General features: G+C 35.5%; 1 protein-coding gene across 2 annotated transcripts in view; it reads left to right on the forward strand.

The window, feature by feature from the left end:
• Window positions 1-1,981: 1,981 nt before the first annotated feature.
• Window positions 1,982-15,305, forward strand: part of LOC143021723 (uncharacterized) — a 32,398-nt gene continuing 19,074 nt past the window's right edge. For both annotated transcript variants that reach the window (XM_076179400.1, XM_076179401.1), the window contains exons 1-3: window positions 1,982-2,079; window positions 14,518-14,588; window positions 14,914-15,047. In XM_076179400.1, coding sequence (XP_076035515.1) covers window positions 2,036-2,079; window positions 14,518-14,588; window positions 14,914-15,047 — 249 coding nt within the window. In that variant the 5' untranslated portion in view covers window positions 1,982-2,035. The remainder of the gene's footprint in view (window positions 2,080-14,517; window positions 14,589-14,913; window positions 15,048-15,305) is intronic.

Genomic DNA, 15,305 nt, shown 5'->3' on the forward strand with positions numbered 1-15,305 from the left:
GGACTATTGCAAAGCCACAATGGCCTTGTCTGAGCTGTGTTAGTATTTCATTAGAAATAACCAATATTTCTATCCTTAGGGATAATATTGCGTTGAAGAGAGAGATAGGGGAAATATTCATTGAGAGTTGTAGAAAACAGGGATAACATAAATCAAGAAAAATTATCATCATACTTATTTGAATGGAAATTGGCCTCTAGTCATAAGAATGAATGACAAGCGACTGGTCCGTTAGGGATATCAATAAAGGCTCTAATATAACGAATGCATAAAACTTTTGGAGCGAGACGTCTGCCTGATGGGATTAATGATCGATCGAAGCACCTATGAAGCTGAGCTAGCTAGACGCCTCCTGGTGTAAAATTATAATTATCCATTTCACTGTTTATTTATTTGTTCATTCATTTATCTATTCGTTTATTTATTCACTTATCTATTTATTTATTTACCTTTCGATGTATGTATTTATTATTCATTCATTGTGTTGTTTCCATTGTATTTGCTACAGGTCGTTGTGTAGTGGAGGCGTCGAAAGAAAAAGATGAAAATAAACAAAGGTAAAAGACAGGAGAAATGAAAAGAGGGAGACAGTAAGAAAAGGAAGAAGATATACAAAAATGGAGGAAAAAAGAACAAAAATAAGGAGAGAAAGGGAATATAAGGAAGGAAGCAGAGAAGGAGGAAAAGAAGGAAGAGAATAAACAAAAATAAATTTAGGGACATGATTACATGATTACAGATGGAAGACAGCGAGCACCAGAGAAGGAGGTTGGGGAGGAGGGGTGGCCAATAAAGGGGGAAAACGGGAAGGAGAGAGGGGAAGAGGAAAAGGACAAGGGGGATTGAGTGATGAGGAGGGGAAGAAGTGGAATGGGGGAAGAGTAAGGGAAGGAAGAATAAAGTGGCGAAGAAGGTGACACGGAACTAGACGAAAGGGGGTTGGGACATAGGGGGAGATGACGAAGGAAAGAGGAGGAAGAGGAGTAAGGATAATGTGGAAGGGCAGAGGAGCCGTTGGACAGATGGAAAGAAACTCGATGGCTGAAACAAATGTTGTACCTTCCGTGTCGGCTGGCGATTTCATTTATGCCCGTAGTTCCCCGTTGGTGGCAGTAGGAGGAAACATAGTTTGAATACTTTTTTTTTATCTGACGACGAGTACTTGTATATTCTGTGCTGGCTAACGCCAGGTGATGTTATTCTTCCTTTACGTGATGGCCTCCTAGCGTAAGCTCCTCATCCTCCTTTTCCTTCTTCTCCTGAAATCGAATGGAATAATGTCTTATCCTCCTGAGAGCATTCGATTGGCTGCTTTGACTTCTTCCGCAACGGCTCAAATCTCGACATTTATAACAATTCGACTCTCAATTTGTACTCCTCTGGATGTGAAATATGTCTTGGCTTCCTTTTTTTATTCATTTCCTTTGACTGGGTTCTGATCACCATCACTTGCAGATATTGGAAGGGAAAGAGAAAGAAGGTAATAATCTCCTACTCCTTGCCTTTAACTGAATAAAACTTTTTAACGTCATTCCAAATAATATTGAGTTATCGTGGCGAAATTCCTGAGATTGCCTAATGCTTGAACTCGAGATGATGTAAAGAAGATCGTATATCGTTAGCCACGACAAAATGTATACAGGATGTCATGATAATTAAAAGTTATGTTGATAATTTCAGTATGGTGTCCTGTCCTCAAATGAATAACATTGTTTGGTGTTAATTGGAACAAAGTTGAAAAGCCGTCACTGTAATGAAGCTTCGCAAAAGTGGGGTTTCGAAATGAAAAGTCCAAGTCAGCTGAATCTCAGGAAATAACAAGGTGTAGACCTAAATATTCTGATGAATAAAATTATGTATATTTACAAAGTATTTACGGACGCGAAAGATACTCAAGGACGGATTCAAGGTGAGAACATTCCTGAAGTACGATAGTATAAACTTTATACGACAGTTCGCGTTGCCCATCACAACAGAACTTGGAATACCAATAAACAAAACAGGAAAGGAGAGGATGCGGTAACGATATTTGATTATGGGCAACTGTCTGGTCTTACTGGGCTTAAAGAAGGAGAAAAGGTATGTGAAATGTAATTTTAGTTCATTTGGTATCAATTAATGAGTTTTGATAGCGTTGTAAACGAAATGACACATGTAACCTTTTCAGATTTTTTTTCTGATTGATCAACTCAAACTTGATTTTGTGATCTTTAATTTCATAGCGGATAGTTCTTATACCTTGTGATATTAATTTGAATGAATAAGATACAATTAGATACTTTGTTATTTTCGTGGCATGCTAAACCAATTATTGTTAGTAGTTTATCAAATGGCGAAATATACTTCATAGTAATAGACTGGTCCGTATATAAAAAACATAATAAAGTATTGACTGCAAGTTTTATGCAGTGACATTCCTATGGACCAAGTCACTCAACATTCCTTTATAATTAGAGACAATTCCCCTCTCAGAAAAAGAATGATGATCATTTTTAACTTCTACGATCCCTTCAATTCATTCTGCTACCCTATCTCTCCTGTACCATCTCTATGATTTTGGCTCCACCTCTTTGGTATGACATTGTTCCCAAGGATAGAAGCATTGGCAATTGCTGATATAATACTATAATGAATAATGCTTGACTGGTTATTGAATGCAAAGTATGTTTTCTAAGATGCATCAAATATAATTTCAAATATCAAGGTGCATCATACTTAATTTCAGTTATCAAGGTGCATCATACATAATTTCAGAATTTACTATTCAGTGAGTTCATGTACTTTTGACTCTAATTTTTTTTTTTTTATAAAGGTCTTGAATCACAGTATGGCTGCATTATGTCGATACATGACCATTTTCATCTTATGGTGATTGGCACACAATACTATTTTCCCATAGCAACAGGCTTTTGGTAAAAAAAAATGTTAAATGGTATTTTCTTGATTGTGTTACGGTTAGAATGGGATAATCACCAGATTAACTCATCTGATTAGCTACCCCAACAATAGGCATTGCTAAATGTGGAATGTAATTTAAAAAACTAGGGTAGTTGATCATATACCCATTGGGAGGGCTATGTATCCCCTGTTAACATTTAAAGCAAAAAAATTGAAGATGATGTGAAGAGTTTAAGTCCTTTAACATTGAGTTAAGTAAATCTATATAAGTACTAGGGCTATTAGGTGATCTCATATAGTTAGGTTATACTTGAAAAAGTTAGAGTTACCAAAATTGTAACCATGGAACAATTGTAATCACTGATTAGAGAGGATTTATATCTAGATGAGAGTTTACATACTCTCTTTGCTTGAGCTTACCATTCACAAATCAGAAGAACAGCATAGGTTGATCCTTGCAATTATCAACCACATCCTTCTCAAAGTTTTTTCCTCTTCTCTTCTTATTCTTATATAATAATTTTGTTTCATTAGTACTTTTTTGCTGCCAGTCCCATGCCTTGTCTCTTTTTCCTTTTAACAATGTACATCTTTTATTAAACCAATTGTTTTCTTGCACTTTCTCCCACTCATCCTTAGAATATACTTTTCCAGTATTATATTGTAAATTTTCATAAAGATATTCTATTTTTTCTATTTAGTTTGAATTAATTTACCCCAATCCAATTTTCATTGTTTTTTCCAGTTCAGCAAAGTTAGCCTTTGCATAGTTTTATCTACTTTGTTTGTAAATTAGGTCTAATCATCGTCCCCTCTTTCAACATAAACTTAAGGACCACATAATCACTCTTTTCTATTGGGCACTAGTAATTCATTATTTCAATCACTTCAGGTTCTTTACAAGATTAAATCCAGTTATGCAGATATATATTTTCCTCTATATCTTGTTGGTTCCTTCACCCACTGGGTCATTATATCATTCATTGCTATGTATAACAGTGTCTTACATCAGAATTCTTCTCTTCCCTCAATCTTTCATAAAGTCTCCCATCAAATTTATATATATATATATATATATATATATATAAGGTGACACAGAAAAACAGGAACTTTTGAAAAATCCAATGAAAATAGAAGAAATCCAACAAAAATATATTATTGACAGCAGTTGAACCACTATACCTTGCCTTTATGAAACATTAATCCAAATTATCAGTGTTTGAAAACTATGTCTTATAGATGGCATCCTCCTGTACATATCCATTCTTCCAATCTGCTGTTGAGGTTTCCCATTGTTTGTTGCAACATCTCAGCTGGGATATCATGAATTTTGGCTTGAATTCTTTGTTTTAGTTCGTCTATTGCCCTTGACCGAGTCTTGTAGACCCGACTCCTCAGGTAGCTCCGCAAGAAAAAATCACAAACCATCCTGTTGAAACCAGGTTTTGTGAATTGGAAAATTATTCAATGCAGGTGCAACAAAAGACTGCAACATTTCAACATACCAATCTGAAGTGACATTCACTGTACTCCTGTTCATTTTTAAAAATGTTAGGTCCAATGACCCCGTGTGACAAAACTGCACACCATGCTGTTACCTTGCTGACATGTAAAGGGCATTCATGAACTTCTTTAGGCTTGCTATCTGCCTAGTAACAATAGTTCTGCTTATTCATGTAACCTGTGAGATGAAAATGGGCCTCATCTGACATCCACAGCTTGTCCAGAAATTCATTGTTCTTAATTATGTTTGTCATAATTTGCTGACAGAATTGTAATCACAACTGGTGATCATTCTCCTTCAATTGCTGCTTGATCTGCAGCTTGTACGGATAAAATTTTAAATAAAAATGGAGAATTCGGCAAATGCTCTCTCGGAACACACTGACCCCAGCTGCTTGCTTACAAACTGAACACCGTGGGCTCCATAAGACTGAAATACATGCAGCTTTGATATTCTGTGGAGTACGAGCACTTCTCAGTCATCCTTTCGGTTTCTTTTTTAGTGCAGATCCAGTCTCTTCATGGTTTATAATCCAAGTTTTTATTGCGTGTTTTGAGGGAACCCAACCATGACGTCTTGAGTTGAAAAAACACCGTAACTCCCTCTGCACACCTTCCAAACTATCATTGTTTTTCTTAAACATTTTTATGACAAAAGCACACTGTTGACCATTCCATTGCTCCATGATTATTAAATGGTGAGAGTGTTTACAGCTCAAGGTCCATGTTCCGCAGTGCTGCCAACTGTACATGGCTGCCACTACACATTTCAGAATTTCCTGTTTTACTGTGTCACCCTGTATATGTATATATATATGTGTGTATGTATATATATATATATTTATATATATATATATATATATATATATATGTATATATACATACACTGAATGGTTCCCAGTGAACAGATTAATATCTTTTCAACCACAAATCACTTTTAATTCCATGCCATCGCAGTCGAGACTGAGAATAGCTTGAAGGAGGCATATGTTGGAAATCGAAATGTGGTTGAGCCGAGGACTCGAACTCAGCTCACCCATGACAAAGCGGCAGTGACTTAGCCAAATACGCTATCAATAGCGTATTGGGCTAAGTCATTGTTGCTTTGTCACGGGTGAGCTGAGTTCGAGTCCTCGACTTGACAACGTTTCAATTTCCAACATATGCCTCCTTCGAGCTGTTCTCAGTCTTGACTGCGATGGCATGGAATTAAAAGTGATTTGTGGTTGAAAAGATATATATATATATATATATATTACCTAGTTGTATTTTATGAGAAGGGGAGCTATGCTCGTGGTGTCCCATTTTCATATCTCATTTTATCTAGACAGTTTTTAAATTCATGTATTGTTTTTGCACACACCACTTTCTCATCTAACTTGTTCCAAATGTCTATTACTCTGTGGGGAAAGCTGTTCTTTTTCAGATCTCTTCTATAACTGTCTTGATTTTCTTTCTGTGTCCTCTTGTATTTCTACTATCCCATTTTATTAGATCCTCTCTATCAATAGTTTCTATGCCTTTCATGATTCTATAAATAGTTATCAAGTCTCCTCTCTCTCTCAAGTTTTGCTAGTCTCTCTTCATATGATAGTTCTGAGTGTTGGTGCCAATTTTGTAATTGCTCTTTGTATTCTTTCAAGTTTTGTTATACGTTTTTTCTACTTGGTGACCAAGTCGTCGCTGCATATTCCAATCTTGGTCTTATCAAAGATTATACTTCTCTTCCATCCCTAATATAATTATACATTTCTTTTTATCTGCTAAGTCTCTTACTATGTTCTCCTTCTCCCTCATCACTTTAATAACTATGTCCTTAGTTTGTTCTTTCATCTGCTGTTCCATTATACCTCTAAATTCCATTTTGTTGTTCTCTTGTACTTTTTTCCAACCACTTACCTCTTTTGCTATGGGCTCTTTATTCTCTTTATTACTCCTCTTCAATTCCTCATTCTCATCCTTTACTTCTCTTAACTGTCTTCTTTTTAATTCTACATTTCTTTAGTTAGGTTTTGATTCCCCTTCTTTAGTTCTTCCAGCTTATCAACTCTTTCAGTAATTAACTTTATTTAGGTAAACTTAGCTTCCCAATTTTCATTCATTTCTTTTAGTTTTTCCTCTAGATTTACTAGTCAGGGGAGGTTGTCATTTCCTCCCTCATTAAATCCATGGAAATAGTTATCTTCACCTTCCATTGCTATGCTCTTATCTATATTTCTAATTTTTACTAATCACATCGCCTTCACCATTATCGTCAGGCTGTCTCTTGTTTACATACTGTCTGAGTTCATGGGCTCTATCTTCCCCTTCCTCATTTCCTTCCATTTTCTTCAGTAATCCCTCCCCTTCTCCTTTTTCTTCACCTTCTGACTACACCACGAGCTTTCCCCTTTCCTATTAATACAACACAGGTACTTCCTTGTCGTTGTGATCCTCGGAATTTGATGATATCACTAGAGTCCAGACTTCGCTACCACTCCAACTGACGTGTGTGTGTGTATTTACCTAGTATTTATCTAGTTTTATCTTACAGGAAGGGGAGCTATGCTCGTGGTTTTCCATCTTTGTATCATGCAGTGTCTAGTTTGCTCTTAAGTTCGTGTATAGTTTTTGCACACACTATTGTTTTGTCCAGTTTGTTCCAGATATCCACCACTCTGTGTGGAAAACTTTTTTCCAGGTCTCTTCTTTAACTGCTTTTTGAATTTCTTTTCATGTCCCCTTGTATTTCTCTTATCCCAATTTAGTAAGTCCTCGCTATCAAGGACTTCTGTGTCTTTCATGGTTCTGTAGATGGTCAGCAGGTCACCTCTTTCTCTTCTTTGTTCCAAAGTCAGTAATTTCAATTTAGACAGTCTCTCCTTATATGACAGGTTTGAAAGTGTTGGGGCCATTTTCGTGGCTGCTCTCTGGATTCTTTCAATTTTCTTTATATTCTTTTTGGTACTGGGTGACTATAGTATAGCAGCATACTCCAGTATAGGCCTTATTAGTGTAACTAGTGTTTTTTTTTTCAACCATTTCTTCATCTAAATAGGTAAAAGCCACCTTTATTGATCTTAGCAAGTTGTAAGATTCTCTGACAATTTTGTTTATCTGTTTATCAGGGGACATGTCATTTGTGATAATTACTCCCAGATCTTTTTCAGATCCCACTTTCTTTACTTCCTTTGTTCCAATTTTATATTGTCCTGATATTCTTTTTTTACGTTTTCTGAACTCCATTATGCTACATTTCTTAATGTTGAAGTCTACTTCCCACTTCTGACTCCATTTCCAAACCTTGTTCAGGTCTCTCTGTAGTGATTCACAATCCGTTTCAGTATTCACTTTCCTCAGCAATTTAGCATCATCTGCAAAGAAGCTCATGTAACATTCCACATCTTCATCCATGTCATTCACAAAAATATTGAATATTATTGGAGCTAATACTGATCCATGTGGAACTCTACTAATCACCTCCTCCCAAACTGAAATCTTTTCTTTGAGCACTACTCTCATTTTTCTGCCATGCAGAAATCCTCCATCCAGTTTAGTAATTTACCTTGTATCCCTACTATATTTTCATTTTTTTTTTTTTTTTTTTTTTTTTTTTTTTTTTTAAATAATTTTTTGTGTGGTACTTTGTTGAAGGCTTTTTGTAAGTCTAGGAAAGCACAATCAGTCCATCCATCCCTTTCTTGTATTATATCTATTAGTCTTAAGTAGAAACAGATTAAGTTTGTGGCAAATGATCTTTCCTGTCTGAATCCAAATTGTCTCGGGTTTATTAGATTTTCTTGCAGGTGTTTTATCCATCTATTCTTGACAATTTTTTAATAAATTTTGGCTACAGTGTTTGTAAGGGAGACCGGTCTGTAATTTGTTGGTTCTTCTATGTGTCCTCCTTTGTATATTGGTACAATATTGGCATTTTTCCAGTCCTTTGGTATTTTTCCTTCTTTGAGTGAGCAACTTATTATGTTATATATTTTGTCCATTAATTCTTCTCTACATTCTTTTAGTATCCAATTTGTATTTCCGTCTGGGCTGTGATTTCCTGACATCAAGGTTTGTCAATTGATCCATTATTTCTTTTTGTGTTAGTGTTATTTCCCTCATTGGGGGGATTGCACTTCACTTCCTTCGCCTCAATGCTGTGATTTTTCTCTAGTGAAAACCGACTTGAAGTGATTGTTCATGACTTCAGCCATTTCTTAATCTTCTGTATATTCTATATTTCTGTGGTGTACTTTCACCATTTCCTGTTTATATTTAAATTTACCATTCACACATCTATAAAATAGTTTGGGTCGATCTTTACATTTTTCTATGTCATTCATAGTTTCTTTTTTCCTCTCTGTGCACTTTTACATATTCATTTCTATGGTTGATATATATTTGCCATTTTCCAGTTTTTTTTTTTTTTTTTAATCTTTTCCAATTTTCCAGGCTTTGTCTCTTCTATCTTTCCCCTCACTGCATCTTCTGTTCAACCAGCACTTAATATATACCTTTTCCTGTTTCTGTCTTGGTACATATTTATCCACTCCTTCATTATAAATTTCCATCAAAATCATCCATTTCTCTTCCACTTGTGTCTCTTCATTGTAGAATTTTTCCCAATTTGCATTTTGAAAGAATTTCTTAAGTTTCCCAAAGTCCGTTTTGTTGTACATCAGTCTTCCTTTTCTGTATTTCTCATTTCTCTCCATATATATTTCCTCCTTTAGTTCATCCTCTATTAATATGTGGTCACTCTTCCCAAATGGTGTCTTTTAATCAACTCTATCCACAATTTCAGGCTGTGTGTGTGTGTATGTATATACATGTGTATATATATATATATATATATATATATATATATATATTGTATGTGTGTGTTAGTGAATGATTAGAAGGAAGGTAATGCAATTATCCTGCAAAAGTATATAAAAGATAACACTAGCAATATCTCACCTATTTAGTTAATTTGTCAAAGAGAAGGTGTTTTATGCCTCTGGGTGTTGGGTTTTACATAATGGCCAAACTTGCATAGTATTATAAAACAATACTTTTATGATTTCCTTATATATCTTTTCCATCATGAACAATAACAGAGTTTACTGATTGGTAACTGATTCATCCATTTCTATCTGTTAAGTTGTCTTGTTATCAATCATAACTGAAACTAGATCTGTGGACATTTCTGTGAAGATAAAAATTACAACTTCCGTATTAATTGTGAAATCACTGCCCACTGCTACTATAGATGAAACGTACTGTATCTATTAGTGGTCTGGTTACACCTTACAGATCTTTATGTCGTCCATACTTTATGTGATATATATGAAACATTTCAGTGTCACTTTTATAGATGTTAATGAATTTCGTTAATAACAGCTTTTATGATTGCAGTTGATATAGCTAATTTTTATTACTTATTACAACTAGCTACGAGGATATGGGATACTGTCATGGGTTAGTTGGTAACAAGAAGGCATGGTCAAAATTACATTTTAGGCCCAAAAGCAAAGCTTCCATTTACACAGATTGGAACCTCTCATACTTTTTAATACATTTCAAGTACAGTGAAGATGAACAAGAATGATGTGATAGAAATAATTTAATTTTTATTTCTGCTATATAGTCATTGTTGCTACTAATCAGTAATTAACATCAGAGCTGTGTTTGAATGTTTGATTTTATCAAATTAAAACAGTAACATTGTTTTGTATTATCAACATTTATTTTAAAATGAAGAGATTCCAATACTGTGATTGTAGCAATTAGTGCATAAAGCTGCATGAGGTATCAATTTACATAAGCCAACAGCCATTATCTTTTCAATAGGAAATATAGACTTATTCTCCTATTGCTTATCTAATGTAGATATTAGCTGCTGATAATTACCTAAAAATTGTACAAAAGTTTTATTTTTTCTTTGTGAATCAAGATGAGTCTCTTGTGTACAGCAAACCATGTATTATTCAATCCTGTACAGCACAGTGAACACAAGGCTCTGTACTTATGTTACAGTATTCACCACTCCCATTCATAGCACAATATTTCTCCACCAATCAATTTTTGGGGAATAGTATCCACTGAAGCACATTGTAGTGGAATCACAATTACACTTTTCCCCATCCAGTATACTGCAGAGCACAGTATAGTGCAATCACACAGAAAATCCTTTCTTCATTTGTGAAGAGCGCACAATAATACTAGTGAAATATTTTTTGTGAACTGATATATGATAATAATTGTTGCCTCAAGTTTCACTGACTGGAAACCCAGAGCCCCACAGCAGCTGGCAATGATCCTTATGCCCTTCCACAGATCTCTCTAAGAAGAAACATTAGACTGGTATCTGTTGCATCAGTGTTGGACAGTTTCTATGTCATCAGCTTGTAGTAGTTGGAGGAAGGGAGCAGTCACTGATTGTCAATCTCGTGTGTGAAAAAGTTGAAGAAATACAAATGAAGTTGGCAGAGAGAGATTTTAGGCTTGGTTCAGAGATCAAGTGTCAGCCCCTCTGGGGTGCACCTCTAGATGGAGAGGAGGGTGTTGATAAGTTATGAAGATGGGCATCAGAGAGATGACTCTCTTATCCATCTCTTGCAGGACCACCACTTGCAGGAACTTGTCATTGGTCCCAGCATATATGCATGTGATGAGATGTACAAGGGTTGAGGGTGGCAGTGGATAGGACAGGAGTTTAAAGTTAAAGAGGCTAGAGGAAGTGGGGAGCTTGTATATACCTAGGATCTCATATAGCAGGGAATGGAGGAGTGGAGGTGATTTTTTTGAGTAAGGGGAGCAAGTAAATGTTTTGGGGAATGAAAAGTGTCATGAGAAATAGATGTCTAGGGATGAACACAAAGAAAAGACTGTATATAGAGTGATTCTACCCATGACACTGTATAGAACAGACTTGGAATATGAAGGAAATGTATTTAAATGTATTTGAGATGAATAGTAGGAAGTATAGTGGGGGTTATGAGGATGGATAGAGTAAGAAATGTCAAGGTGAGGCAGAGAATAAGAGTGGATCGAGCACTGGCAGATAGGGCAGATCAAAGGATACTGGGATGGTTTGACATGTGAAAAGAATAAGTGAAGAGAGACGAGTGGAAAGTAGATCTGTATGGTAGGAACTGGAGGGGAAGAATATGATGTGGTGGATGGACAGAGAAAAGGGTATTGGATACAAGAGGAATGTCTGTCGAGTAGGGAAAGGAGAGGGCAAGAGATAGGTACGAGTAGAGAGTGGTTGTGAATAGATGAGGAAATTATGTGGCTTGATGGGATTTCTTCCTGTCAATTGTGTATTATTGATTAAACATGTACATTGTAGACCACAATATGAATTTAATGTGAGGCATTCTAATTTTATGTAAGTTAAATTTAGCACTCATTTTCCTGTGCTTACAGTTGTACTTTTCTCCACCAAACATAAACACAAACATGCCTACCAGGCCACAATTGGTTGTCTATTGTTATATCTCATTTTGTGCACTGATGCTTGAGTGGAGGGATCTATTGAAGTTGTGCAGATCTCTCCAGCCATGTGTATACTAACCATTGCTGTGGTGGTGAAGAAGCAGTCTACTACATCGGTATCTACCCCTGGGTAGAAATCAAGGCAGAATGTTACAGCAGAATGGAATATTTTAGTGCTAGATTCTCTGAAGAATGGAAATGGTGTATTGAGTATAGGGCAGCAGGTTAGAGTATTGGAGAACTCTACCCACTTTATGAAGAAGGAAATTAGAGCAGCCAATGCTCCAGTAGATATTTTAGGGAAAGAATTCCACTTAAAGGCATGCATGTATAGTGATACAGAAAATGCCCTAAGGTTATGGGTGGAAGGTAAGAAACATAGGAAACTTCCCCTCACAGGCTTAGTGCTACAAACCCCAGCCCTCAAAATACTGTCCCAGCTACTTAAAGAGAGGAAAATTTATCAAGGGTAGTAAGTTCAGTGCAAGTACAGGTTGAATGTACAAATTTATCAACCAAACTGGATAATGTGATGTAGCAGCATCTGCTGCTGCTGATTTTTGTTTAAACCAAACTCTTGTGGACCCTGTCTTACATTAAGTCAACATTTTTTTGTAACAGTAAAGAGAACAATGGTGGTCTTGTGAGATAGATCAATCAGTCAATCCATTGCCTCAGGTCTCTCTTGCAGGAGACCCACAGCTCACAGGGGCTGGCACTTGTTTGGTGACATGAGTCCAAGATTTCTATTAACCTGGACAATTTTCTCCCTACATTTTCACATAAGGAAAGTGTAGAAACAGTGACTTCTCCTCTCCTCCTTTTCCTCCTCCTCCTCCTCCTCCTCCCCCCTTCACCACTTCCATCTCCTCCTGCTCCTCGTCCTTCTGTTAGCTGGTGCTATAGAAGCGGACCTACACTCTTAGAATGCAAGCAACAGTTCATTTCTTCCTAGAGATATCTATTGGAGAGCCAATCAGTGAAACTTGAGGCAACAGTTATCTTCACCAGTAATAAATATCATAACTTTTGCAAATATGTGAGTAGCACCAAGAGAGGAGAATCCAAATGCCATAAAAAATACTGTTGCAAAGTTTCTAATTTGTCAAGAACCAACAAAATCATTTCTAGATGTACTAGAATAATCCGTGAAGCATGAACTTTCCAGTGGTATGAAATTTTTTCAGATTAGTTGTAATAATCAAGCAACTTGCCATCCTTGTCAGATGATGCAATGTCATTCTTGACCCTACCAGCCTGAATACCCACATGAAAAGCCTTCATGCCTTTGGACATGAGGGGCAATAAGCTCCTGAAGTCACTGAGCTTCTCTTCTGTGAGTTAGATGGGGCATATCATAAAGGGGTGGAAAGGGGGCAGTAAATGTGACACAGGAATAAGTTATTCTACCCTTCACAAGTTGGACCTCAGTGTAATTGTTGATGATGGTTCTGAAGCCTTTTATTGTAATTAAACCAGAAGAAGAGCTCATTGCACAGCACAAAGGGAGAAGAATCCAACTCCCAGCAAGTGACGAGGAAACTTTTGAGCACAAAGTTGGGTTTTGGCTGGTGGTGGTACTTATATTCTTCTCCCTCAGAGCTACTCATATGAATGATGAATATTTTTAATTATACCAAGAAGTGTTTTGGTGAGTTGAAGGTAATCACTGTTTTAGGAATAATATCTTAATTTATATGGACTTCAATTTTGTGTTCAGAGTTTATAGTTACAGCAGAAGAAATGATGGTATGAAATATTTTAGTTTTATTCAAATGTTCAAAACTTGCTGAACAACAAGTATGACTTTTTTCCCATTTTTATTAAAATACTTTTGAAATGTAGGGCTCCTACTGCCTATTAAAGTACCTCAGGTATTTCATATTTCAATTCACTAATCTATCACATTTGAAATATTCTAATTATGTACCACCTAGCCCCCATATTTATGTTGAACTACTCACAAAAGGTTAGATAATGAAAATGCAAGAGGGTACACATGTTTACTTTGTTTCACCCACTGATGAAGAGGACTTTCTACAATGATACAATGTTATTTCACAAAAACTGCATTTATTTCATGTGGGTTGTGAAGAACATGCAGCAAATGTGTGGTTGGTCTGTTGCCATTGTGATGTAATATTTCCAATGTAGTTAAGTGTTCACTTAGTACAAATATTTGCTTCCCTATGATATATGTTAACTTGCATATGTATGGGTGTATATATATTTGACCATATTTTTATAGGACTGCTACAATTTTTTTTTTTTATAGTATTTGTTTATTTTTTGTCACACTAATTCTATACAGTATAATGTTTATGGATATTAGTGCAGTAGTTGCTTAATAAATTTGCTATTAGAATATTTTAATGATTTGTTAGTCTGTAGTTTTAGATATTTTGTAAATTTTCTAAGCACTTGATTATGAAATATTGTATTGTAGCTGCTATTACAGAATATTTGAATAGATTTTGTAGTAATATGTTGATTTTAAAAGAGACTCATCTTTCAATAATTGATGTATTAGCTCTAAAAATGTCATTGGTATGTTCATATTGTTTTATTATGTAAGGTCTATATTTGAAAGGATGGAAACACCCATCCTTTCAAATTTAATTGTTACAAAATATATCATCACCTCAAATCTTACAGCGATGTAACCCTCCTCCTGGTTGGGCTGGACAATGCAGGAAAGACAACAGCGGCCAAAGGCATTGTTGGAGGTAAGATGTAATACCTGTGTAACAGGTATCACATTACAGCATTTGCAAACTACTCTATTAAAGGATAAGCACATAACAGTATTTTCAAACCCAAATTTTACTAATTTACTTCTAGATTATATCTAAGTAAATAGATTAATTTTGTTTTTTCATCATTCTGGAGTTTTCTTACATTGGTATATAAATAGATATAAGGGGGTGGCTGCATTGCTTATCATACCTGTGTATTTTTGTACAGTATTGGGTTAGTGTATAATTTATGCTAACTATAGTAATGAGATATTTTTTACAGTATTTGTGTTATTTGTAATCTTGTATATTACAGATCCTGTTGAAGATGTTGCTCCTACAATAGGCTTTGCTCCTGAAGAGCTTGAGTATCGAGGCTGTAGTATCACCATATATGACCTTGGTGGTGGTGTCCGAATCAGGCCAGTCTGGAAGAATTACTTTGCTGAGGTTCTCTATTTAGTATTGCTTTCACTGTTGTTGGAGTTATTTAATTTATTTATTTATTTTTATTTTATTTATTTATTTATTATTATTATTATTATTATTTTTTTTTTTTTTGCAATATTACAACAAAATAGCCAAATCAGTTAATATGAAATTTCTCAATATGACCATGTTAAATTTTGGGATCAATTATGTGAAAATATTTTTTTGACAATAAGTTCCTTAACCTCTTCAGTACGGGCCTTAAATCTCGCGGGCAGC

This window comes from Oratosquilla oratoria, chromosome 42, assembly GCF_046742065.1.
Source record: "Oratosquilla oratoria isolate Oo_2021 chromosome 42, ASM4674206v1, whole genome shotgun sequence".
Classification (NCBI taxonomy): domain Eukaryota; kingdom Metazoa; phylum Arthropoda; class Malacostraca; order Stomatopoda; family Squillidae; genus Oratosquilla; species Oratosquilla oratoria.